General features: G+C 43.2%; 1 protein-coding gene across 2 annotated transcripts in view; it reads right to left on the reverse strand.

Annotated features, from left to right (window-relative positions):
* Nucleotides 1-9,880: 9,880 nt before the first annotated feature.
* METTL11B (methyltransferase like 11B) overlaps nt 9,881-27,647 on the reverse strand; it is a 29,969-nt gene continuing 12,202 nt past the window's right edge. The window contains exons 2-5 of one of the 2 annotated variants that reach the window (XM_015636706.1): nt 26,573-26,958; nt 18,788-18,963; nt 13,105-13,354; nt 9,881-10,764 (exon numbers count right to left, since the gene is read on the reverse strand). In XM_015636706.1, coding sequence (XP_015492192.1) covers nt 10,496-10,764; nt 13,105-13,354; nt 18,788-18,963; nt 26,573-26,816 — 939 coding nt within the window. In that variant the 5' untranslated portion in view covers nt 26,817-26,958 and the 3' untranslated portion in view covers nt 9,881-10,495. The remainder of the gene's footprint in view (nt 10,765-13,104; nt 13,355-18,787; nt 18,964-26,572; nt 26,959-27,647) is intronic. The other variant, XM_015636708.1, reaches the window with a different exon arrangement.

Below are 27,647 nucleotides of genomic sequence, written 5' to 3' on the forward strand. Positions count from 1 at the left end.
TCCCTTTGAACACTGAGGCTGATCTTGCCAAAGCAAGGGCTTGTGACCCGAGAGCACAAAGTGTTCTGTATTCACTCTCGTAGATGGGACAGCACCAAAGTGGGAGTGTGTGATGGGAGAGCCACTGATTCTCTGCCATGGAAACTCCACACTCTGGAGCTCTCCCTTTCCACCCTCAGCACTTTTCCACAACACTGTGTCTGGTTTTGTTCCAAAAAGCTGTGGACCTTGTTTTGCAAAATACGCTGTTGTAAAGAAGCCAAGATGCCTTGCGACTCCAGACCATCAAAATGCTGCTCAGACCATTGGAGTTATTTTTTGGAAAGCCTTGGTGCTGGTGCTGGATGTTTCTTCCAGGAACCCAGAAATGACAGCCCTTGTGCTTGCATGAACATAGAGCCCACAATGTGTCTCTGGACCTGATGTGAGGAGCTCATGGGTGGGGTGAAGACACAGGTGGAAAATACCAACCATGAGCTGGCTCAAAGTTCAGACCTGGCCTTGGATCTGCATTTCCCTGTCTGGATGCAGGGAATCTACTTCTTCTATGCAACTTTGTTTGTCTTAGGGACAAATGGCACTGCTGCCATCATGAGAGAGCCAGCCTGCACTTTGTACAGCTGCATCCCTGTTAGCTACCAAAGGCTCTGGGGTGATGTAACCACCTCAGTGCAAATGGGAGCTGAAGAATGTGATGTGACAAATTTTCCTGGACCACCAAATAAATTAAAAAGTAGGCACCCAGCCCAGAAAGGTTACCCTCCCAAATAAACATGTCCCAGCCTCCCTTCCTCACACACACTTACCTCCTTCCACCCCAGGAAACTGAGCTCCTCACAGACTCCATTCCAGACCCAGAATGAACAGGTTCTTCCAGCCAGTCGGCATCTCCCATGCAGTAATTGCTTTGGTATGGGCATCTGAGAACAAGACACAACTGTATATACAAGAAATATTCCCTCTGCATAAACTTCTCAGTAGACTAACTTTTGTCTTGTTGCCAGGAAATGTATTTGGAGCCTCTTGTTAACCTCACATTTCTTTGATTAGAGGGGCATGGACAGTTTGTTCCAATAGTTACAGGGGGAAAAAGGAATGAGAAACAAGAAAGCCCTCTTGAAGCACATCAGCCTTGCAACAGAACATGAGAGCACCCCATTCCACCACCCTTTTTGTGACAGCTGTATTTCTAAGGGTTGGAGAGGAATGGGGGGAACCCATCTTGCAAACTCTTCTCCAGAATAGGGAATAGAGCTTAGAACCTGAGCTCATTTATGCAGCACAATGCAGTGAGCTCCAGGCTGAAAGAGGAGCCACTCCACAACCAACGGGAACAAACGATCGGGGGAAATCAACAAATGGTCAAAAACTGGTTGGTTGGGTGGAGCAGGAATATCAGAAAGTAAAAATACAGCCAGCCAGATTGAAGTGTGGCCAGGAAATGTGAGTTAACACCTTCCATCTGCCAAACAAAGAACACTACAAGGTCTGTGTGACAGTGAATAGCAAGGGCTGGGGCCTTGGCCTCACAAACTGCTTAAAAACCTGCATGATGAGAGATGCACATTCTGTGCCCAGTTCAGGTCAGAATTATTTTGAAGCATGAGGCAGGCACGTGGCTTCCCTCGGTGCCAGCTCTGCGTGCACATCTCCCTGGGTGAGGACTCGCCTCCCTCCCGAGGCTCAGCAGCAGTTTGTGAAGTGCCTGGCTCTCTTAAGAGGCAAGGTGACCAAGACAGTGCAAAGTACTCTATTTTTGTCCTGGAGAAGTCATCCTCCTCAGTCACACTCATAAAGACAGCAGCCATCGTAACCCAAACTCCTTTGATGGAAGTGGGGAGATTGCCAAAGGGAGGATTAGCTGATGGATGTCTTGAGCTGCAAGGGTGTCTCATATGGATTTGTGCAGGATTTTCACCTCAGCTGTCCTGGCTGAAGATCCTGTCCCACCATACCAAGACACTCTCCTTGCAGGCCCTGCTGCACCTCTCACAGCAGAGAGGCTGTGGCCAAGGGCTGGTTGTGTGCTCTCATTTCAGCTCCTTTGGGAAGGAAACCTGCATAGTGTGCCAGAGAAAAACTAAGGAAGGAGCAGCTTTGTCTGGAAACAAGATTGATTCAGGAGGGATTCCCAACTTGGCTGCTCAGTGATCTGATGCTCTGGGCCATCATTTCCCCTTCCACAATGGGGATTCCTTTTGCTTCTCTCTGCATGGCACCTTTGAGACCTATGTATGAAATCACTATAAGCCACTTTGTGCTCTTAGTCCTAGCCTTAAGTAAAGACGTTTAGAAGGCACAGTCCCAAAACATATTCCTAGACTGTGTGATAGACAGGAGGTTTCTCACTATTCTCCAGGTAAAAGGAGTAGCACATGTTTTTCACATCTGTGACACTTCCTCCATCTTGTCTTGATCTTTGTTTTCTGCCCCTGTGCTTTCATGGGTACATCAGGCTCCTTGTGTGCACTCCCAGTTATGGGGCAGAAAGGAAGGACAGTCTGCAAAGGCCAGTTGGATCCACTTCTGCATTCTTGAGCTATGTGAGAATTTCTGTTTTGAAAGAACAATTTTCTAACCTTCACCATGGAATTAAGCCTTAAAGGGTGCTAACTACAAACACAAGACAATCATTTTTCTAAAATGTCATTATTTGAAAGCCATTATTAGTATAGGGTGTATGAGGATGAAAATACTCCAGCCTGTCAACTCTCTGGATTTCTGTGTCAAACAGAAAATTTGAGTCCCCCTCTTTTCCCACCACCACATTTGCAATTCACACATGAGGTCACTTTTTCTGCCTCCTAATGCCAGGGGATAGATGCTGTTCTGTCCACTCTGATTGCTGAGCAAGGTACAAAGCAGGAGGGGATCAGGTACTCTCTGTGCTGTGTGCTGCCAGCTGCCCCAGAGCTTCTTAATTCCACAGGATTGCAAACCCATCCATGGGTGGGTATCTGCTCTTTTGTCACAGTAATGTTATTATTAAGAGGTTCCCTTGGGTTGTTTTTTAGCAGAAATGGGAGTTGTTTGTTTTCCAGCTGAGGATCAGTTACAGAAACAAGACCAAATAAAAAAGGGTTTTTGAGAGCAGGGGCTCTGTTCACCATGCTAAATTCAGGGAAAGTTATTTGGGAGGAGGGAGGAAGCAGTTAAATCCTTGTTTACCATATTTGAAACCCAAATCCCCTTGGTTTACACAAATAAGAGAGAAAATGGCTCAGTGGCATGAGCACATGGCTGTGACTAAGGAGAGCTGGGTTTGTTCCCTGCCCTTACTCATACAGGACCCTCTTCCTTCAAGATGAGATTCAACCCATCTTGCATTCAATCCCAGCTGAAGACCAAACCACTCATCAGCAGTGAAAGACAGGATATTCCTAAAGTCAGATTTGTCCAATAGCACTTGGATGTACTGAAAAGTCTTGCAGAGGAACTGGCCTTGCTCCCCTGATTGTTAGGCAGCTGTAATAACCCGTAGGACTAAATAGCTGAATTAACAGAAGAAGAATGTACTCTGCTTTTTGGGCTTCCCATACATGCAATGAAGCTACTCAGTCCTTCCCTACCTGACAGCAGGGTGGAAAAAATCTGAATTATTACAACCTGCTCTAATGCTGAAATGCTAAAGGCCATAAAAGCCTGGCTGTAAGCAGATCTGTCTACCTGAGAAGGCAGTGGTGGAAAATAGTCCACTGGTTCCTAAATCCTTTCTGTTTGGTACATGCACCTGTCCTGGCTGTTGGATAACTGATTTGGATCTCTTTGGTGCTCCATGCCATCTCTTGTGGGTTGGAATTTCTCTCCTTGCTGTAGAGGTTGCAGTCTGTTGGGGGAGGCAGGATGAAGCTGCCTGTGCTGAAAGAGCCAAAAAAACAAAGAGGTAATCAAATCAGCTCTTAATCTCAGATGTGCTACATCACATACAGACATTTAGGAGCATTTAGGGGTGGAACACAGGCAGGGAGCACATCAGAAAGCAGAGGGACTCTACAGACACCATCCAACAGGAGCCTCCTTGCCCTTGGTGAGTGGTCAGGGCTGCCTCAAATCAAGGCAAATATGGTTCCTCTGGGAACTCTAATGTTTTACTGGATCACTTAATTTCTCTTGATGAGTGCTGCTTCAGAGTCTCAGTTGCCTGGATCCCAGTGGGGATTTTTTGTTGATGGGAGTTTATTGACTTCTTGTTACCTTGAAGTTCCTGTAGTGGCAGGAACAAGAGGTAACTCCTGGAGTCCGTTTATTTTACAGGTTGGATTTTTAAGAGTTTGCCAATGGTACCCCAATTTCAGGAGAAGTCACTTGTTTATTTTGCAGTGCACTCACATACTGATCCATAAATAAAACCAGAGTGTTATTTAATAAGACCCAACAGAAGGTCAGCCCTGGTTCATTGGTAAACTGATCAATCCAGAGTGCAAAAAGCACCTCTCAGGAAACTCATCGTGTCTATCTGAGGGAGGTACCAGCCAAATATCAGTGTGATTTGCACTACACTGAGTTTTCAGGATTTTCTGTGCCCATACCTTCTGAAAGGAAAATTCCAAAAGGTCCAAGATGGAGCAATTTAAAGGTAATTTCACCTTTACTTCAGACCTCTGGAGAGACTTTCAGAGTTGTCAGATTTTTACAGCTGGGGCTGCAGATCCAAGTTTGCATCTGTGGGAGAAAGAACAGACTTGAATTTGCTGAAGTCTCACAGTGGGGTCCATGAATTTCCATACACTTGAGCTGGAATTCACCCCACCTCTGTTAGACACCAAAGATTTACTTGTCTGGACCTAAGACAGTCCACTGGGCTTCTTCTAGTTGTGTGCATGGGATAACCTTGGGATAACCATCATAGGAGGGAAGCAGCTTTCTGGGAGGAGCTGGCCTGTCTTCAGTGACAATTTTGGGAATTCTTGACATTGTCTTAACCCCAGAGGAGTTTCTCTTAGCTGTCCAAATCAGGTGAGAAGCACCTGGCGTGCCCTGTGAACATGTGCAGCCGTGCAGAGGGCAGCCACAGGGTGCTTAGGTCAGTTCAGCCAATGCTGTGTCCCACATTACAAAATCCTCACATGACTGAGAGGCTTAAGACACAAGCAGCATTCATTCCAAGAGGCTGGGACAAGATCTGAGCGGGTTTTACAAGCAAGACATGTCAGATGTCACCCAGGGGATTTGCCATGGAGTCCTGGGATGGGGCCAGGTTGAGCAGATGACATCCAGTGCTGATCCAGCAACAGTTCCCTTGGCAAACAGGGAATTATTTTGGGTGGCTGGGGATCCAGATCACACAGCAGTTCCTGTTCCACTGCAGCAGGAACAGTGTACCTACAAATCACTGTGAAGAGGCACAGCTGAGTGGAGATACCTCCAAAAAAACCTTAATCTCAGGAGCCTGAAGATACCACAACAGGTTGAAATGCCTGCAAATTCAACATTTCTTTGAAGAGAGATACAGAGAAGAGAGACTTTTCACCAATTTTGTGTTTCAATTTTTGCTGCAGGCATACACAGGATTGTTGTTTCAATGCTTTGAAAGGAGCAGAAGCTGTTAATATTCCTGAGCATAATGTTCAGCCTGAGCTCTCTCTTTAGGGAACATTTCAGGTTGGGTTAAGCAGGCCAACCACAACTGTGTTGTTTCAATCTGTTCCAAGCACAAATCAGTTTATGTCTCCCTGCAAAACATTCTGTAAGTTCCTCTGGTGGCCTGATTTGTAAAGGTGCTACTCACTCACATAGGTAAAGCTGTAATGCTGCCCAGATCACCCTTCTGTGCCTCAGTTTCCTTATCCCAAACACAATAAACCCCATCCTTCATGGCCTGGGTGAGTATGGTGTCATACAAATATTGTTATTTATGGTGATGGGAATGTGAGCTTTGTTTGGTACAGTGGTCTGGGGGTGCCTACTTGCCATCACTTGGAAATGACAGGAATTAACCTGCACGTTTGAAATGTTGTTATTGCTCTCAAACAGAATTACCTCCTCCTTAAAACCAAAGATAATCTGTTCAACTTCAGTGAGATGTGGTGATGTCCACAGGAAAAAAAAAAATCATTTTTGGCAAGTGGAGGCAGAATTTTCTTTGGCAAGTTGGAAGAAGCATCAAAGGAAGAGAAGGAGCAGCACAACTGGTTTTAATCACACAAAAGAGTGAAGTTGCTCTGGACAGGCCTTCTGTCTGATTTGCCATTGTCAGCACTCTGGGAAAAAACCAAGTGAATGGCACAGAGGTACTCAGGGCTCTTGGTGGACTAACTGGCAAAGCTTTTTCCAGCTAGGAGGCAGTGCTATGCAGTGTGCTGGTTCCATGACTGATTTTTGGCGGGTGTTTGGTTTTCCAAGTCCCTGCCTTCTTTTTGAAGCTTCTCAGACCACACCACCCTGCTGTTTGTTCCAATGAAGATGCTGAATTGGTTGTAACGAGGATGTGCTGTCACTGCACAGCCACTGGAGAGAGGGGAAGCTCTGATTTCAGTCCAATCCTGCTCTGGGGGTGTCAGCTGCCTCTTCTTGCCTGTCAAAGAGGCTCCAGTGGTGCTTCCTAGACCAGGTGTGCTGAGCTGCCTGAGTGGATGGGACAGGTCTGGAGAAAGAGAGCTTGGGGAAATGCTTCTTGACAAGGCTGTTCCTCTTGAAATCAGTTTCCTCTGGAAATTGCTGACTTGTTTCACTAAATTTAGGGACAGGGAATGTGCTGATTTTATTAGTGATTCTGTAGGAAAACTGATGTTTCACTTCAACTATTTCAATGCCATGTAATGTATTACACTGTCATCTCACATAACATTTCAGTGCAAACCAGCTTATATAAACTTCCAAACAAGAAAGTCAAGCTAAAAATATCTGATATAATTTCAGGACTTCTGAAACAAAGCATTTCAGCACACCCATTCAGCTGCATGCTACAAAACGATGGTGCTCCCTTCCAGTCAGGAACAAAAGGTCATTTGCAATGTCTGAATTGCTTTTGGAACATGAACAGCTTGAGCTGTGATGGTTGCTGGAGCTGCATGGCTGGGGTTGCTGGTCAGGATGCTGCAACAAATTGTTTCTCTACATTTTGTGGGGTTGCAGTGGTGTTTGGAGGCTATGGCCAGGGCTTGAGGCTCACATTCCTGTAACAAAGGTAATAAATACTTGGCTTTCAGTCACACAGAATAGGAGCACTGGACCTGATATGGGGAAACCAAGTGACACCAGAACTTGGGTGGTGGCCAGGCAGAAATGGGATTTATTGTGCTTTGGCTAAGCCTGTACTTGGTGTGATGGCCTGGGAGGAAGATGTGATTGAAGGGCAAGCTGGGTATTTCCCTAATCACCTGTCAGTGCTGAATGAGGACTTGAGCTTGAAGGACTCTCAGCATTCTGTGAGTCTCAGACAGGGTCTTGATCTTGGGTTAAATCTCTGGTAACATCAAGATCAGGACAAGTCTTAAATGAGCACCAAACAAATAGGATTGAAACCCCCTCTGCAATCCAAGGACTTCTTTACATGAATGGTTTAAATAACGTGGAAGTTGAGGCAGAGCCATTGAGTTGACTATCCAATCCTTGAACACCAAAGAACAACTGATACATAGATGATTTCTAAGCAAAATCTTCTGTTTGAAATTTGTGATTATTTATCATTATAACATACTATTGGTAAAATGCAGACAACCCTGAATTTCTAAGCCAAGAATGGCCCTTGCCCAAATTAAGGAACATTTAAGAGTGGCCTGTACTACATGACTGGGGGTTCTTGAATTAAAATATGCTTCAGAAAGGGAGGAAACCAAAATATTATTCAGCCTGCAGCTTTCTCATGCATTTAAGCTCCTGAAGGACTTGTGTTTCTTTACTCTTGAGATTCATTATGTCACCAGAAAAGCTTTACTATTTTACTGTGGAAGCAACATAGCCATGAAACATTAATTTCCAGGAATGTGGAAACCATGAAATATGGGTTTTTCTCCTAAATTAAGATTTTGCTTTCCTCTCTTCTCACATAGTTAAGGAAAGCAATTTTCATTATATATATAATGTATATGCATCCTGGAAATTCTAATAGGAAAGATACACAAAACACAGGAAGTACATTTTTACATTGAAAAACGTATTTCACTGGTAACCACACCAGCCATTTATATTCCATTTTCCATCCTGAACCACTTTGCTTTCTGTATCCACCTTGGAACCTCACCTCTCATTACTGAACTGCACCCACTCTGGTGTGTACATGACCAGGTGATACATTGTGCCCTGTAAGACTTGGCAGCTGTTTAGATTTGTATAAAATTCTTTATTCCCCCATTTCCACGATGTCATCCCCTCACCACTGCAGTGACAACACCACTGAGACCTGCCTGGCACAGACACCCCTGCAAAAGGATCTCCAGCAGCCCACAAGTATTCTGCACCATGGCAAATGTCTCTGGCTGGAAGAAAAAATGGTGAAGGGATAATTAATTTGTAATTCATGTAAAAGAAAATATGTATATATTCCCTTCTTTTTGCTCATGGGTGTTACTAACCACAGGACTGATGCCTCTTTCTTGATAAAAATGTTACTTATTCCATTTCCATCCAATACCAGCTGATCAGAATGGAAGAATTAGTCAAAACATTCCAGAAGCATCTGTGTTGTGGGAACCACAGGTTTCCAGGCTAGGAGAAACGCCAGAATATTCACCAAATCACCAGTGTGGTTTTCCTTAATGCTACAATTAGCGATGGAACATTAACAGAAGAGTTACTGGATAAGAGCTGATGGCAGAAAAGCCTTCTGCCATAAACTGGTAATTCTCAACATGTGCAAACATATTGCCAGAGAAGATGAGTTATGCAATTAAAATCAAAATTGGAGATTTGTTATCAAAGCACAGCAATGTGTACTAAAATCCAGCTGAGAGGCTCCCTTATCTTGTTATCTTCAGGCTTCTTTTTTAGTTAATCTAACACAGCTGACAATATTTGACACAGCCAGTTGTGCCTGCTGTCATGTGAGGGATGTTTTATAGAGCTCCTTTCCACTAGCACAGAGAGATTTGTCAGAGTGCAACTCTTTACAAAGTCTAAAAAGCTTTGCCAGGATTGCATTTCAGGGGAGTAAGATGTGATAAAAATTCTGAGAAAGTCAGAATGTTTCTAATGTTATCATTAATTTCTAAATTTTTGAACAAGCCTTAGTAACATTTTAAGTGGAAATTATGTTAAAAGTTCAACTCAAGAGAAACATTTGATTTTGTCTGGATAAAAAAATTAATCAGCTTGGAAAAATGTGGTTGTGTAGCTTTCCCTCATAACAAATTTCAAAATTTCCCCCTTCACATCTTTAGAACGTAGCAGAATTCTGAATTTGTTTGCAAAATGAACTTCTGTCCTCCCACAGCACTTTCTGCCTCTATGAAGAGGACAAGAAGATTAATGTATAATTTCTGTGAGCCTTAAGGAGATGGGCTGCATGTCAGTATTTTCAGCTGCTTTTTGAATATAAATCATAGCTTTTGGGTTACACTAACACTCTCTGCAGTTTAGCACAGTTGCTAATTAATACAATACTGTATTAGTTCTTCTTACAGTCTTACTATTAACGCTCTGTGAAATCCCATTAGCTCTGCATATGGTGCCAGACTTGCTCTGAATGTGGGAAAGAAAGAAATGTACAGTGGTATGAATAATAAAGAGAGGCTTTCAAGTGGTTTCCACTGTGAACATTCTGAAAAAAAAAAAAAAGAAGAATATTTTCCAGAATGTAATATGTGGGGCAAGCTTTTCACAAAATTTCAATGCAAACATGCAGATATTTGTCAGCCAAGTTTTCCCCCAGAGTGTGAAATCCCTTATGCACCACTATTGTTCTACAGCAGAAACATCAGGAAGATGAAGTAGCTCCTAAAAATGGAAAATTAACCAGGTTGTTTTATTGTCCAAATTGACAGAAATTAAAAAAAAAAAAAAACAAAAAAAATCCCCAAAACCCCAAAACAAACCTGCTTAGCTGATGCCAGCAAAAAGATAAAACTTTCCTTATAATCTTGGTTTAAATATTTTAAAGTACAGGTAGAGAGGACAGTCAAAATTTGGTGAAGTTTTCCAGAAGTGAATTTCCTGCTTCAGTGATCTGACAGATCCTTCTTAAATTCCAAGAAGACTTAAGTGCCATAGTAAAAACCAGGCTTGTTAATACCTCATACAGAACACCCCAAAATGAGTTAACACTTTTTAATACAGAAACTTCAGATCAAATTATTTTCCATTAGATGAATTTTGTACATTATTGACTTCTTAATGGAAGAGAGATCTGACAAGGAGTTTAGGAAAGCTTTTAAAAATGGAAAGAATGATGGAGCAGGTAGGATTTAGAAGCAGACTGTTCCTGGGAGAAGCTTTGTCATTCTCTCCCGACCCTTTAGGAGCTGCTGCCCTGGAGCAGGGCACGGTTAGGAGGATTCCAGGAGGTGCTTTTCTCCTTCCCAGTCCCATGGTTTATCCATAGTCCAGTCCCACTGGGCAGTCAGGAGTGGCCTTTCTGCATGGCCAGCATCCAGACAGGGACACACTGCTCAGGGAAGCCCTCCTGCCTCTCCTCCTGCAGGATGGTGAGTCCGCTCATTTCGATGAGGCTGTGCAGGATGTTCAGGTCTCGGATCACGCTGCTGTCCAGGCAATCCAAGGTGCAGCCCTCCCTGGCCACATTGTCCTTCAGGATGATGACACCGTTGTCCTTCAAGCCATCCTGGCAGCGGATGAGAAACTCCAGGAGATCTTTGTCTGTCAGATATCCTACAGGTGAGAAAAACTATTAACCATTCAGACATGCTGGAATTTGATCTGAGTCTCCATGGCCTGTTTATTGCAGAAAATTATTATTCAAGTCCTGCCAGATTTAACTATGAAATCTTGGGCAAATCAATGAGATCAACGAGGATAAATTCCAATCAGTATTTTAGGATCCATACTGGTAGCAGCAACAGATGTGGACAGAAGCCACTGAGGAGAGTGGAGAAAATAGTGGGTGCTGAAGGGTTCTTTAATCTGTTGGTTTAAGTTATAATAAGAATCAGTGGCAGGAAGCTGGAGCCAAACAAATTCATATAGGGAATAAGTGACAACTGTTTAACAGTGTGAGCAATTACCCATTGGAAACTACCAACAGAAGTGGGGTTTACCACCTCTTGAAGTCCTCAAACCAAGTGTGGTTGAATCTTTCAAGATATGTTTTAATTGAACACAAACTGCTGGTTTAGCACAAGGGTAAAGGAATGAATAGAACAGCTTGGGATATAGACTAGGTCAAACTAGATAATCCCAGTCCCCTCTGGCTTTTACTGCTAAAAATTTCTGTAATTTTGTGTAGCACTATATGCCCATCAGAGGAGTTCTGGATCAAAGATCCAGCAAAGAATGGACCTTCCACAATGCTAATTAAACCCCTCATCTTGCACCATACCCCATGGGATTTTTGCAGATAGGTATATATTTTAAAACAGTGCTTTTCTTTTCAATATGTTGTTGAGAGTCTGTTTTTATCCTTCTCAAAGATCAGGAGTTCTGTTGAGAAGAGTGGTGTAGAGCTCAGAGAAGAGCAAAATGAGCACTCTGATGTGTGAAATATCTAACATGAATAAACAAGGAAGGTGAATCAAAAACTTGGAAAAAATAATTACCTGTATTTTCTAGTTAAACTATTTAATTTTCCTTTATAAATGGAAGTTGTCATTTCAAAACCACATTTCGACAAAGCATGTCAAGTTTCTTTAACCACTCCTAACAAACAAAAAAAAAGTAGAAAGAAAAAAACCCCAAAACCTAAAGCTGAATACCTTTCAAGTTGAAGGAAAATTGTAATTTCTATAATTTCTAGATGGAATATAAGTTTGCACTTTTACTTTTTTCACAAAATGACTGCCAGGGTTTACATGCTTATGCATGCATAAGACAAATCAAGATTTCATTGGCAGGATTGATCAAAGCTTCTGAACACCTAATCTGGAATTTATTTGTCTCTTCACTTGGCTTTTAGTGTAGTTCCCTAAGAAAATGAGATCTTTGAGGTGTTGCTCTCTAGCAGACAGTCCTGCCCTCACTGCATCAAATTAATTTGTTGGCATATTTCAGCCAAATTCAAGATAGGGGTAAAAGTTTGATTAATGATTAAGATGACTCCATATTTCCTTGACACTGATGGAAAAAGAAGATTCAGATCTGTGTCTATATTAAGAATATGATATGCTCCCTTAGTTAGGAGCCACAAATCTGACCAGCACAGCCTCAGATAGGTTGAAGATAATTCCTCCTCATTTTGACTTGGATTTGCTCAAAAGGTGAGACAGGAGCTACATTTACTGCAATGACTCATTATTAAAGAAAAGCAAAACTACAAGGGAAAATTATCCTGGTCTGAAGCAATTTGTTCAGACCTCCTCTTGGACAATTCCTTCTGTCCTCTGAAACTGTACCATGGACACCTTGGTTCACAGAGTAGGAGAAAACCTTCTCTCCACTGTGCAGAATTTTGGTTTTTATTTTTTGGTAAGGTACATAGCCCTCATTATCTGATTGCAGGGGTGGCTGCAGATGGAGGAGAAGCAGATGTTTCTTACAGGAGGGGCTACTGTGGGACACAGCTAAGGGAACCCATCTGATAAACATCAGTGCACATAATAAAACCTGATCTGATTTACAGGTATTGGTGATTCCAGTTGGAATTGATTGAAATTTCAATCCACTGAAAAATCCAATGGCTTTTTTCCTGACTGTTTCCTGAAATACCTCCAAGCTTGGATAACCAGCAGATTCAGAAACCACTGTTCACAAGTGTGGTCAGCCCTGTGTACCTCTCTGCACCCCAACTAAGAAAGAGCATTTCTACTCCAGAAAATCCATATATAAGGCCTCCCTCTCAGCTGCACCTTTGCATGCAGGCTGCTCTCCAGGAACTGATACATTTCTCCAATATGTGACCTGAAAAAAACCAACTTGATTTGTATCCTCCGTGCATGTGGCTTGAGGGAAGTCTCTCATGATGCTTCAGGAATTAGTCCCAAAGATTTGAGAACCTCCTTTGAGCACAGGCTGCCTGTTCTGTGAGATGTCAGGCTAGGAGGATCACACAGAACTAACCTGAAACCCACTGAATCCAGATGACATCGTATCTTCGCGGGGCCGGCGTGAATTCCTGGAGGCTTTTGCAGTAATACATTTCGACTCTGTCCTCCTTGCCCTGCAGGTAGTTGGGGACCTCAGCCAGGAAATTCTCCATCATATCCACCAGCTCCACACTCTGGAAAACCGGCAGCAGGACGTGCTTGCTGATCCGACCGATCCCAGAGCCACAGTCCAGGGCGCGGCTGGTGCCAGCTTTCCCCACCCCCTGTGGGATACACCAAAATTATTTGAAATCTGAGAAACACCACCTGAAAAAATCACAGCAACCATGTTACCCACTGTCTGTCCAACCAGCCTGCTGTCTTCTTATCTTTGCAGGGCTGTTTGGAGATGGATAAGAATCAGCAGAGATTTGGGGACTGCTGTCTGAGCTGAGCTGGGCTGTCACATTCCCAAGCTGCTGTTGCTGCTGGGACTTCTCATTGCATTTTCTGCTGTACAGGAAGTTTTTGCTTGGTGTAAGAAGAGACAGAGGCTTTCACAAGCTCCTAAGCTTTCTCAGAAGATCCACTGCTCTTTGTAAAAGTCCTTGCAACTTCAAATGCTCACACCTCACAGGCAACTACGTGGCTAGATAAGCCTCACTGTGTGCCCTGTAAAGGCCGAATAAAAAAGGAGGTGTCCACCAAATACTGCATGCAAGCAGTTTTCAAATTGTGTTTGAACAAAGATCTTGGAGTGGCAGGTAACTTATGACAACTCAAGAAGGTTGGGCTGGAGCATATACAGAATTTCTCTTTTAGGCATGGAGAGAAGAAAGATGATTGACTAGATTTTGCTTAACTGTTCCTTTTTTGTTCGTAAATGTCATCTTTGGACAGAGATCAGACATGAAAAAATGTGGCACAAAGCCTGTGACTATGAGAAAGTAATGAAGGACTGTAAAAGAAGCTTTATAATGAAAGCTGTATTTCACCCCTAAAGCTTCCACTGTAGCTATAAAATGGCTCTTAAGAGCCTGCTGCTGTTCTGTAAAACAGAAATTCTGAGTCTACACATGCACTGACTGTGGGATAGGAGCTCCCCTGGCCAAAGCTATCTGTTAAACAAATATATTAAAAGCAAATGTAAACACCTTTTCCCTGTCCTCTGGAACTGAGTGGTGAAGTGAATGCTGTGGGCAAAAGTCCCTGCTGCAACTTCACTGCTCTCAAAGGCAACAAGCCCAGGAAGAGTCTTGCCCTTCTTGCCTATTGGGAGAGCCCCCCTTTGTGATGAACCAAGCATAAATCACGTAACTCACACTTTTTTGGCCAGGCTTCAGTGGGTAATTCAGTAGATTATTAAGGTCAAAGGACAGCACTGTCAATGACATGACTATGAATAGCCCAGGAGAGCATCTGATTACACAGAGTAATTGTAGAAAGAGCACACGGCCCTCAAGGGCTCTCACCAGTCTCCAGGGCTGCTGCTCCCAATTTGTATGCCCAGGAAGATTAATCTCCTGATGTGTGCACGAGTCCACAGACCTTCAACCCTCTTGGGCTCTGGAGACTACCTGTTTGTAGTTAGCCAGAAAATAGGAGCCATTCCTCATCCACAGGCTGCACGTAGGAGCACGTGGCTTTTACTGAGGACCAGACTAAGAGGCAACAAGGAGTTCAGGAAAGGAGAAGGAACTGTGTCTTGGATCTTTACAAGGTGGATTTCCATGTTGTTGGCTCGCAGATACATACACTCATGAGATTAACTAAAAATCTTTGAGAAAGCTGCTGGGAAAACTGGGATGATTTACCAAAACCACCAACAGAATTAGACAAAAAAAACCAGGTAATTCCTTCAACATTTGTGTTTCACAGAACCTGCAGTCACAGTGCCTCACTCAAAACTGGGAATTCATCTCCCATGACACGTCACAGCAAGGACCTCTGATGGCACATCTCTGTGTGAACCATCGAGAAGAAGGAAAGGGAACAGTCATGGGAGATGAAGTTGGATCCCACACTTTGCTGAAAAGGAGTGAGAGCTTTGAGCAGTCAGTTGAGAAGCCCTGTGAAACACCACGGCTTCGTTTGTAATGAAAATGTTGACATAATTCCATGTTCAGCTAATATATTTTCAGTTTGGAAGTGCTCAGGGCTTTGACAGAGTATTAACATTTTCTTTGGAAGGCAAACATTTTCCCAAAAGTCTAATTGAGTTGAAAATCAGACTCCTTATTTAAAAAAATAGTATAAGTGAAAACTGTAAGCCAGAACAGGCTTCAAAATTTGAGACTGACTGCTCCTCTGACTACTTGCTTCCCATTACTCAGAATCACTGTCCTTTAGGACACATATACACCCCAAAATTGTTCTCTAAAGCTAAACAGGGCACTCATAAATTTCATTCTGAATAGAAGAGCTGTGGGATATGTTCCTGGTGCTACCTCAGGTCTTGGAAGAGCAAAAAGGCAGTGAAGCTATGTAGGACAAAAAAAAGAATCAGAGTTCAAGAAATAGATAAAAAATCCCAGTGGTTTTCCTTCTAAATAAATAAAAGAAGAGCACATTTTCAACAACATCTCTTCTACCACCCTGATCAAACTGGAGAAAAATCAGTTTCAAGAAGTTTTCACTCAGCAAGTCACCAATCACGCCAGGTGAGCTGGGGGCAAGAGAGGGAGAAAGCGTTGAGGGCAGAGAGGGAGCCATAAAGTCAATATAATCTCCATCTGTAACATTTTACACACCTACAGCTCACAACCAACGCCGAATTAATGCCTCCTTTGTTTTCTTTATTTCCTTTTTTCACTCGCTACCTCCGGATTAGGCGCTTGGAAACACGGTGGCCGTGTGGACATCGAGGCACGAGCAAGCTGCCAAAAATATGCAGGGCTGGAGCTGTGCTGATAACCCTGTACCTGAGACAGCCTGGAGCTTGTCTGCAGAGCACTGCTGGCTCAGGCCATGTTGCTCTTGGGTTGAGTTCTGCCCACACACACATAAAACCTCTTAACTCGAGCACAGTGGCACTTTCAACTCCGTTTGACTCGCCCGCGAAGGAGTCGGGAGAAAATATAAGTGAAGCCCTCAGTCCCTTTCTGTAATTCCTTCCATGTGCCCAGGCAAGATAAATTCTCCAATGGTAAAGAAATCTGTAGCTCAATTTACAGTGGGGCTGAGGATCATGCTAAGAAATGCCATAGCTGAAGGTATGCAACATCAGTCATGGAAGGGAAATGTCACTGTGTGGCATTTCCACGCCAGCCAAACTAACTCAAGAAGGGAAATTTGAGTGGAACTGGGCAAGTATTTTTTTATTTTTTTTTTAGGGAGCACAGTTTTTGCCAGAATGTAAAGTTTTAAATGAATGAAACTCTCTGTGAAGCTGGTATTTCAAATCTAGAGAATACTTTTTAAAAAACATGAGAAAGAATGTTGAAAATGTCAAAGTACTTTTTTTTTTCTCATAATTTTCATGGAGAAAAGAAACCAAACTTGTCAACTTTTCATCTCCAAAAGGTATTTTTTATTTAGGAACTTGTTAGGAATTTATTTATTTATTTTCCTATTTTTTATTTAGGAACTGACTTGAGCTCTTGAAAACAAAAGGAAAAGTTTTTCAGAAGGTGAAAAAATAAAAAAAAATTGTTCAGTTGATCTGAAACAAGTTTTCTTGTTTTGCCATTTTGTTAAACTTATCTTAAAAAAAGAGAAAGTATATTAGGGTGAAGCAGATTGTTTTTTTCCATCTTTATCACCTTAAAAAATAATTCATTAAAATTCATTTTAAAAAAATATCCATAGAGCCATAATCTTGGTAAGACAGTTCATTAGCTTTATTATAAAGTCACTGCTACAGAAAGCCACTAAATATCCATATCTGATTGAGCAGGATTCAAATTTCAGTAGTAAGAAAGGAAAATAAGCCATAAGTAACATAATCAATTGACTACATCTCAACAGAGGACAGGCTTTAATAAACTAAATCAGAATAAGCAAAAGGTGCAGACCTTTCTGTTCCTTTTTTATTTTTTTCTTGTTTGATCTTGGCCATTCAGAGTATCCTTTCTATCCCTAGCTAATTATAGGAGTAGAAATTTTGCTCTGGAGTATTTTGTATCTGTCATCACAGCTGATGCATTGGGTATGATTCCTTTTTGGCATGTGAAACTCTGTCACAGACTGTACTTCTTTCCTTTTCGGGTCTTGGAGAGGAGAAAGCGTAACAGTGTGACACAAACCTGCTGCAGGAAACTGCATCTATGTGATGTCTAGGGAGGGTGAAATCTTCCCCTGAGCACACACTTATGCACCACTTGAATTCCACAAATGTCCTTAAAACAAGATTTAAATAAAATTTACAGAATGTGCCTTGACTGCATTTCATTTTTCCTCTGAAAATGCCGCTTTCAGAAATGTCATTCAGAAATGTGACCATTGGGCTCAGCTCCTTACTGAACCTCCTTTGTATTTTCTCATTTTGTGATGGCTCTGAGAAGCCTCTTCTGCCTCAGCATTGATACAAATGATTTGTTGATACGGAAAAATGCAGCTATTCACTTGTGTTTTGCTGGCTCATGGCCCCAGAAGTCTCACTCTATTGGGTACAGCAAACTTTGCCATCATTTGCCCTCCCCTGCTCTGCATGATTTCTGTGTTTTCAAGCCACACTCATTTTCCATGCCAATCTATTTAAACTGTGCCCTTTTTTTTTCCCCATATACAACATCTAATTAACCTATTGAGCTTTCTTCCCACAGTGAATCGTTAAAGCTAAAAAAAAGGTCATCTGGCTATCCCAAATTTGTGCATTTGAGCAGAAAATTAAAGATCTATGGTAGCATTATATAGAACTAGTCATTTTGTCAGCAGGAGAAGTTAACAAATTTGTTTGTGGATTCTTTAACATGTAATACTGTTGTTGAGCTGATTTAGTGGGCTCCTTCCCTGGGAAGAGGGAAGAGCAGTAACAAAACCATCAGGCCACACTTCAAAAGATTTTCAGATTTCCAAAGACAGTTTTAGGACTCAACAGGATTTTCAGAAACCTAAGGACAAAAGTGATACTGCTTTTAAAATCCCACTTGGCATCTCCTTGCCATTCAGGCCAAAGCAGACCTTTCAAGATGTTTACATCCTGACCTTTAGCAGTCTGCATGAAAAGGTGTTCAGTGACACTGGAATGTTTAAGGAAAAATATTTTGCCTAATATGTAGCTTATTCTATGTACTTCTAGTGTGTGGGAGATGGTGGGTTTTGTTGCAGCATTCTCAGAAATATCTTTAAATAGGCCAACCAGAAACTGGGCATTTAGTCTCAGCTAGTTTCCCAGCTGGACTGCAAGAATTTGCACAGACAAATCTGCCAGTGAAGCCGACAAAGATTTTATCATGAAAGGTCCCAGTCCTGCGCTCAGAATTAATCCCTCGCTCAAACCCAGCTACAAGAACTCCTTGCACAATCCTCATTGGAGCTTGGGAGCGTTAGAAAAGGATGTAAATCAGGTCAATAACGATGTAGAACCAGGTAAAATGTGTGTTCATGCTGATGAATGACCTGGCAGAACACAGGACTAGACCCAATGACAGAGATGACCTCTGCAAATCGAACATGACACACGGTGCCATTTAAATCAGCTGTGGCTGGGCACCCTGCACATCATTTCTGACACATCACCACTGCTTCTTGCAAAAGAAGAGATTTAAATGACTCACCCCAACAAACTTCCTGAGGAATTCCCGGGAGGATTCAACATCTGTGTTGGAGAGCTCGATGTAGTCTCCCATCATTCCCTCTTCCGTGGCGGGCACCTCCCGGTAGAAGTGTTTGGCCCTGGCGTAGAACTGCATCTCCCCGTTGATGACTTGACTTGTCAGAGCGTAAAGTTTCACTGCAAGCAGATAAATCACCATTTTATGGTTAGTGACAGATATTTCTGGCTTGGTTGATTGATGATGAAGACCTGTAAACTTAAGTTGAGCCTTCAAAACACCAAATCTGTTTCTACAGCAACGGGTGGAGGAAATCCTACGAGACCTCGAAGGGATCCAGCTCTCCTCATGCAAATTCGGTGCTTTCCAGGTTCAGAAGTCATTTCAATCATCACATCATGTTTTCATGGCAGTGAAAAATCACTTCAGGTTTGAAGTGAACACACATGCTGAGGACATGAAGTGGTCTGATTTTTCCTGGAAAAGCTGTGGGCAGCATTTACTACTATGCAGGGTCACCACTGCTGCTATCACTGACCTAAACTGTTGTGCACATTTCCAGCCATGCTTTCCAGCTATTGACAGCTGCACAGAGAGTGCACCAGGAACAGAGTGGATGAATGAGGCACTTGCTCTGGTTTATTTTTAGTGATACTGTATGGTTCAGTAAGCTGAACCAAGGAGCAGATGGTAGTCTCAGGCTGAAATGAGTGCACAGGAGGGACACAATTTAGAAGAGACAGTCCTAAATTTTCATCTGTCCTAGGTCAAGGAGCAAGGTAATCAGTGGGTGATAGACTAAAAGGTTCTTGTGTGTCAGAGGCTTGGATGTTTCTTTTCATTACTTGGAACATTGCTGGTAACATACAGCAATCAGTATTTTTAAGCTGTTTTATTACTTAAACTTGTGAGTTTTGCTGATTAAAGGGCTATTTTGCCCTGTTCTTTAAAAACTGAGATCTATCCTCTCCATCCTGGGTTTTTCTGTACTCGATGTGCATCAGCATATCAAAAGTGTGGATTCAAAGCTCAAAAGTTTGGATTGAGTCAGGCTATAAATTTTGCTTGGAAATGATCACCTCTGACCTCATGTGTGCACACAAGTGTCCAGGCATTCTCCTGTGTGTGTGACAGACCCTCCACCAAAAATGTGGACATGATTTTCTGAACCAAAGAGAGTTTCAGGCTCTCGGTAGCTGATCTGTTTCCCAAGGGAAAGTCTTTTAGGAAACTTTTCTCTCTCAAAGACTGTTGTGTAAATAAGATTTCAGTTCTCAAAACAACGTTACACAGATGTTCTGAGTGTTTTTTCTCTTATCCCACCAATGGAATGAGAGAGGTGCTGTTCCTTATACCAATCAAGTTAACCTGTATCAGAACACCTTAAAAAAAAGTTTAAAACCCTGAAATATTGAGGCAAGCTATAAATTTTGCTTGGAAATCATCACCTCTGACCGTCTCATGTGTGCACACAACTTCCCAGGTGTTCTCCTGTGTGTGTGACAGACCCTCCACCAAAAACACAACTCCAGGCCTGACAGTGAAAGCCAAGCAACGAGGAGGGACAAAGTCACACTGGGAACAAGGCTTTGCAAGCACCACCCTGCAGTGTGAGCCCAGCTCTGCTGCAGCTTCCCAGCGCTCTCAGGGAACTGGAAATGATCCAGCAGCAAACACCTTCTGAGTCCATGAGAGGAGAGAGAGGGAGAGCTCCCTGCCAGCTGCACAGAAGGACCAGGGAGCAGTTCTTTGTCCCTGCATCTTCAAGCTTCCATGGGAGCACTGCCAGCTGCTGCTGGGAAGGGGCTGAATAGGCCCTTGCAGGCCAGGGAACAGGAATTATGCCCTCCACACAGAGCAGGAGAGTAAGGCCAGAGGCCCTGAATATAAGCCTGGAATGTATTTAATTGAGGGCAAGCAAGCTCAGCAGGGAATGATAAGTGCGTGCCTGCCCATCCTCAGCAGGAGAGTGACATTTTGGAGGCAAATGAGGGGGGGACAAAGGAAGTAGGATAGGGAATAATTACCACCAAGGACCACTCGGAACAGAATAGTGCTATTGGGTTACATATAAGCAGCATGCCCAGCATATCCCTCATCCAACAAAAGCAGCATTACCAGCCCCTCTTGTCATCACCTGCTTAAGTCAACTGCTGAACGGATACTATTAAAGCTTTAATCCATTACACATTTATGTTATGCCTGAGAAATTTATACCACAAGAAGCACTGAGCCCAGCAAGGGTCAAACCTGGGAGTTTTACACACTCCACTGATTATATTCACATACTCAGAAGAAACCGTTTGGCTGAAGAAATTAATATGAAGGGGGCAGCAGCCAATCCCCAGCACAACTTGGCCAGGGTGGCTCTCAGAGCCTGGGAAAAAGACTCCATCAGTAGCTGGGATTTTTCCACTAAGGGATCTCTGTCCTTAGCCAGAAATGGCACCATCTTGTCTTCTCTGTGTCTCCTTTTGCTCTGCTTCAGAGGTCAGCCTCTCTGCTGAACAGAACTGAATCCCTATATGTTGGCTTTGTGAGATCTTCCATAGAAGAACCCAGTGATGATTCCAGGGGTTGTTTCATGGACCTGTCAAGGGACAGTGATTTATTCCACTTTGCTAGATTGAAAGGAAAGGCATTTGCAGGCTGTCTGCACACCAGGAGAGCATGAACAACAAATATTCAGAGTCCTTCTACTCAAAACACGAGCCTGACCTGCAGCAACACATGGGGACGATATGGTGCTGAGGATATCAGATCTGGAGTGTGTGCTCTCACGTTCCTCACTCAGAACCAATATCAGGCTTGCAGAATTCCTGTCAGGATTTGCATGCACACACCAGCTGACTGCAGCTTCTCCTGGGCCATCTGGGGCCCCAGAGCCCTGCCTTACGTGCTGGCATCCGAAATCAGCTCTGGGTGAGCATCCACAGGGGCTTCTCTATGCATTAAGTCGTGCAAAGATGTTTTTATGCATGTCTGGGGCATGCAAGGACAAGAGCCAATGCAAAGAGAAGCACCAGAGTTTTCTCCTGTGGACCCACAGCCTCACTTGTGCAGTGTGAGATGTATAGAGGTGATTCCCACCTCTTGCTCCCTCACTCTCAGGAATTTGCAGCACTGCCAACTCTCCCAATGCACAGCCCAGTTTTCCAGACACAGCCAATCAAGCTCACCTCTGATCTGCCTTGCAGCTGTGCCTGGCACGCAGGCTCCAGCAGCAGCACCACAGGGAGGAGGAGGTTTGCCAGCTTGCAGGAATCTACCCCAAAAGAGAAGCACCACATGTACTTGGGGACAGTGCCTCCCCCTCAACAACAGGACCTGCCTAGCCAGAGGCATCTCCCTTTCCATGACCCGTGTGGGACTGCCTCTTGCATCAGGAAATGAAATAGTTGTGAGGCCTGCTATGAGTACACAGCTTGCCTTCAATGAATTTTGTAAAGCAGGGCATGAGCAGGATAGAACGAGGCAGGCTGCAACTTCCTCAGACATCACAGGGCAGGCAGCTGTCTAACATATGAGGTTTTCAGTGTTAAGGCAGGTAACTTGTAAGATTTAAAGTCAGAAATGTGTTTCCAGTAAAGAGGAAACTTTTTCATGGCACACTTGTCCTTCAGCTGAATCTGCTGGCAATTCCCCAGGAGGAGATGGTTGAAGCAAACCCACTGCTCAAGAAGGCTGAGGGCATGAACTGGCTCCCTAAAGGTCACTCCAGTCATGAGACATCAATAATTTTCAGTCACTGCAAACACAGTCTGGATGCAGAGTGGTGATCTACAGCTGAATGCCAACCAAGGTGGACTAGACAGACACTATCCACCTGAGCCTTTTTCCCTGCAAAGTTCAAAACATTATCTCTCACATTTTCTTATGGATCAGTCAAAAATGTTGTTTTCTGGTCTAAATCTCTAAAGAAAAGGACCACTTAATACGTAAGACCCAGTGCAATCCCAACCTGCAGTACTCTGACTTACAGTTCTTGACTTCAGGGTTTCCTCAACTAAATTTCCCTGGCAGAAGTAAATGTTGCAAGTAATTTTTTTGAAGTTTTTATTTGTGAACATTATTTTGTGGCTCCAATTGCTTTCTGCAAGATACTGAACTAATTCCAGTTTGGCTGAGTGCTCCCTTTTAAATGCAACATCTGCTTTGTGCATCAGCTGAAAAATAGTTATCTGTGTGCACGCTAGAATCTACCTCTCTACTGTGGTCTGAGCACCATGTAAATTCTGTTTTATAGAGGATGAACATCATCCCACTCCCAAAGCAGATTTTACTTACAGCCACGTGCCTCACACACAGGAATATTTGTCTTCAGGAATGGATCTTCTCAGTTTTCCCCTGCAGACCTCAGCCCACTGGCACCAAGTCCCACAGCCCGTGTAAACACATGCATAATTTCCAGCATCTGAGTAGCTCCAATAAAGTCCACTGGGCTTAAGTGCTCTCACACACATTTAAGTACATTGTTGGATCAGGGCCTGAAGTTACTCATGTCTTTTATTTATAAATGTTAGCCTGGTCTGTAAAAGTGACATGTTTCTCTTAACAGGCTGTGATACCAGATACGCTCAGCTCCTAAGTAAACACGCCTAGGAGAGCTCCACCACTGAACCCAGCAATGGAGTGGGGGGAGTGGAGTTAGCAGAGTTTGAAGGAAGCTTTGGACCTTGCTGGCCCTGGGCAGCACTGCAGGATTCAGTGTGAGGCTTGGTTTCAGTGTTGTTACTCCTAAGTAGGGTTAAGCACATGCTTAACTTCTCTGCTAGGTCACAGTGCTGCTCTAGTGCTTTGACACTGTTTACACAGAGAAATCTGCCTCTAGTCTTGAAGCCTGAGAAGTTCAGCTCATTTCTGCTCAGGTCCACTCTGAACTGAGCTGGAAGCTGTCATTATTCAGAGATATTCAGGCCTGCTACATTCTGTCCTCTCCATCACAGAGAGCACTGGATCACAGGATAGTCCAAGTGGAAAGAGACCTAAGGAAGTCCCTGGCCTAAACAGCTGCTCAGAGCAGGGACAGACATGATGTCAGATGAGGTTCATCAGGCTTTAACAGCTAGGTTTAGAAAACCTCCAGTGATGGAGAGCTGTACAACTTCCCTGAGCAACCTATTCCAATGCCTGACTGTCCTCACTTAAAAAGATTTTTTTCCTTATAGCCAGTCTGGACTACTTTTGATTTATGTCCTCATGCTGCACACAACCATGCAGATCTTAGCTCCATCTTATTCATGACCTTCCTGAAGGTATGAACAGGATGATATTTGGTCTCTCCTCTGTCTGAACATGCCTTGTTCCCTTTGTCTGTCTTCACAGGGCACGTGCTCCAGTTCCCTCACCACACTGAGGTTCTTCCGACTCATTCCAAGTCATTTCCTGCATTTCTTGTGCTCAAGACACAAGGTCTGATATCTGCTGCAGAAAAGGGGGTCATCACTTCCTTCAGTCAACTAGCCATGCTTTTGTTAATTCATCCTGAGATTCTGCTGGCTGCCTTTGCTTTCAGGACATTCAGCTGCTGCTGATCCAAACCCCAGCAGGAGGGCACTCCTTGGCCAGACACTGACCAGTCTGGGGGGTTGCTGCCCAGGGTTTCTCCTGTCCAGGTACACAACTTGGCATTTGGGCTGGAATTTCAGTGGATTTGAATGGCACTAGGTTGCTACTGTCTGTTTCCTCCAGCTTGTTTAGGTGCCTCTGGATGGCAGTCCTGACTTAAGAGCTCATGGGCAAGTCCTGGCAGTTGGCTGCAATCTCTGGATGTGATGATAAAAGAGTCCTTCAGCTCCTCCAGGTTACTGGAGGATAAAGATGGCAGGGGAGTTGAAACCAGATGAACTTTAAGGTCCCTTCTAGACCAAACCATTCCATGGTTCTAAACAGGACAGGTCCCAGGACAGACCCTCATAGAATTCCACTGAGTTCAAGATTTGACCACAACTCTCTGAGCCAATCACCTGAACATTTTCACCTGCCTGACTGACCCCCTATCCAGACCCTGACATCATAGCAGGATCTGAAGTTCCCTGGATGTGTATCCACAGCACATGAACCACTCCAGCTGTCCTCATGCCCACTTTTACTTCATGACAATAACCATGGAGTAAGAGACATGCTGCATATTCATGTGAAGGCTGAGCTCATGGTCCATCTTCCATGGAGTCAAAGTAATTTGGATAAGCTGGCAGTAGGCTTGTAAGATCATTAGTTAAATTTTAATGAGTCAGGTCATAAAAAGCCTGGCAGAGGGGACCTTTGGTCTGAAGGGAACATTTTACACAGCCTGTTGGCCAGGAATGGAAATTCAAATAAAATTCAGACAAGAAATAAGTATAGTTTTATGACTGAAGAAATTAGGCCTGGAAACAGCTGAATGGTGACTGATGGGTTCTCAGCCATTTGAAACTCTTAAACCAAGGTATTCCTGTATTCATAAATACATACTGTGACCCAGAGAAGTTACAAGCATGATGCTGGAATTTTTACACTCAATTCTAAGTTAGATGCTCAAAATGATGTAGTGGTACTCACACTAACAGTTAACACTGTAGGAAATCCTGCTCTGTTTCTAATAAGTTGTTTATTTTCAAAACACATGAAAGAGTAACATTTCATTGACTTCATGAGATTCCATCAACCTGTAAATGTTTTCCCTTCCGTTCTATCTTTCCTGCTTTTCCATTGTTCACAGCCACCTACCACTAGGAACAGGAGTATTTATCTTTCTTGTTTCATTTTAAATAGCTGCAGATATTGCTGCATTTAAAAAGCCACATTAAAAATACTAAGATAACATTGAAGTGTTTTTTTCTCTTTACAGGATTAAAGAATTCTACCCTCTTGAGCAGAGTTACCACTATCATCCGTACAGTTCCCACAAACAGGTAAGATATTCCTTTTGCCTAAATGGATCATTCAATTAGAAAGGAAACCCCAAGAATTCACTTAAACAGATTGCACAGGCTCATCCTTCTCATCTTAAAATCCCTACAGTTGTGACATGTGTGAAAACATGAAGTGTAGGCTGAATAATTCTGCTTAGAACATGCTAATGTGATACAGACTCAAGTCAAATCTACTTTTTAGCTTTATTCTCACAGGAAAACTTTGTTTCTTATTCAGAGTCAAATTTTCATAAGAAATGAACATTCATTTTCTACATCCTAAAAAAAAAAACCCACCCAAAAAACCCACCAAACCCTCTTGGCATTCTGTACCAGAGGCTATGGTTGAAATTTGTCTAGAAATAATTTTTTGGAAGCATTTTCCTCCCAGAGAGCAAACAGTAAGTTAGCCAATCTGCTGCAGAGATCTGTGTAACAAAGAACTCCTGAAAAAAAAGGTAAATCACTACCTTTCAAGCACTTGTCCAAAACTATACAAATACCAGAGCTAAGACATCCAGAATGACAACAAAACAGGTAACAGGTAAAAGAAAGAACCACCTGCCAGCTCTGCTAGTTTTGCTTGTCCTTCCAAGCTCCAAATGGGTCAAAGCAAGTTTTACTCAAATGATGCCAGAAACCAAACTTCTCATTCACTCTTGCAAGTATTTCCCTTGCCCTCCTCTAGGAATCTGTGGAGTATTTAGGTCAAACAACAGGCTACTGGATTAGAGGAAGTTGGGAGACACAGCTCCAAACTCTTTAGTGAGCACTGCTTGAGCTGAGTTTCTCCAAACTACTCCTCCTCACTGTCAGGAAGGTGTTTGCCCTCCGCCATCTGACACAATCCATCTTTCCAGAGCACACATGGACACTCCTGCCCACGGCTACTCACCCAGGGGAAGCTTTTCCAGCAGATAAAGGTAACACTTGAAGAAGTCGTTTTGGATTGCCTTGTGCAAGACAAAGGACATGCTGTGCCGACAGAGTTCTTCGTCCGTCTTGTGCCAGCGTGACTTAAAGGCCAAATGTGCTGCTTTATAAGCCATGATGAAGATTTTATTTGGGAGAGTGGACAGCTGCTGTGGCTGGTGTTCTCTGGAGGACCTGTCCTTCCGAGGGGGTAGAGGCAGTGTCATTTAAATTGTGGCAATGTGCTGTCATTCTATATCGGGGTGTGTGGCAGGGGGTGGAGGCGGGCGAGAGGGGAGTGAGAAATGCTGGCTCTTGGCACTGGCTCACAGTTATCCCTGGAGTGTTGCCCTCTGAAACAAGCAGGTGCTGGATTGGGAAAAAAAATAAAATAAAATAAATAAAAATCCACCAGGAAATTGCTTAGCCAGGGTGAAAGTATATCTACTCCTAAAAGGTGTGGCTTTAATTCAATTGTGCTTTTCCTAATCTGTTCAGCTTTCACTTCAAAGGAACTCAGATATTATCCAGAATCTCCCTCTTACATCTTGCAGGGTGATTTTGTTTCTGTGTCTCTCCCTCACTAGAAGTTCTTCAGTTCAGGCCACTCAAGAGGAAGGCCAGAAGAAAGAACATGGATGTGCCTCCACACAAACTGTGAGTCCTAATTAACTGTGATTGTAGCAAGCAAAGGTTTCCCTTTTTCAAGCTGCTTGTTCCAGATGTCTGCAGTATCAGTCAGGATAAACACAGCCAGGAAATTGGATATTCCAAATACCAATGGGAATGCTGCTACATCCCCAGCAGCACTGCAGCCTCCTGACAAATATCTGACCACATTTTCAAGAACAGCACAAAGGTGACCAAGCCTTTACCAAATAAAATAATTGAATTTGGTAAGAATTGTTAGGCACAGTGAAACCCACATTTATTTTCCATGGTACAGGTCTCACCCAATACAAATGTGTCAGAAGAAAAAAAAAAAACCAGGGTTAGTTTTTAGGGTGAATGTTGGTTATAACTCTTCTGGATAAATTAGTGGTGGTTTTGACTCACAT

This window comes from Parus major, chromosome 8, assembly GCF_001522545.3.
Source record: "Parus major isolate Abel chromosome 8, Parus_major1.1, whole genome shotgun sequence".
NCBI classification, from domain to species: Eukaryota; Metazoa; Chordata; class Aves; order Passeriformes; family Paridae; genus Parus; species Parus major.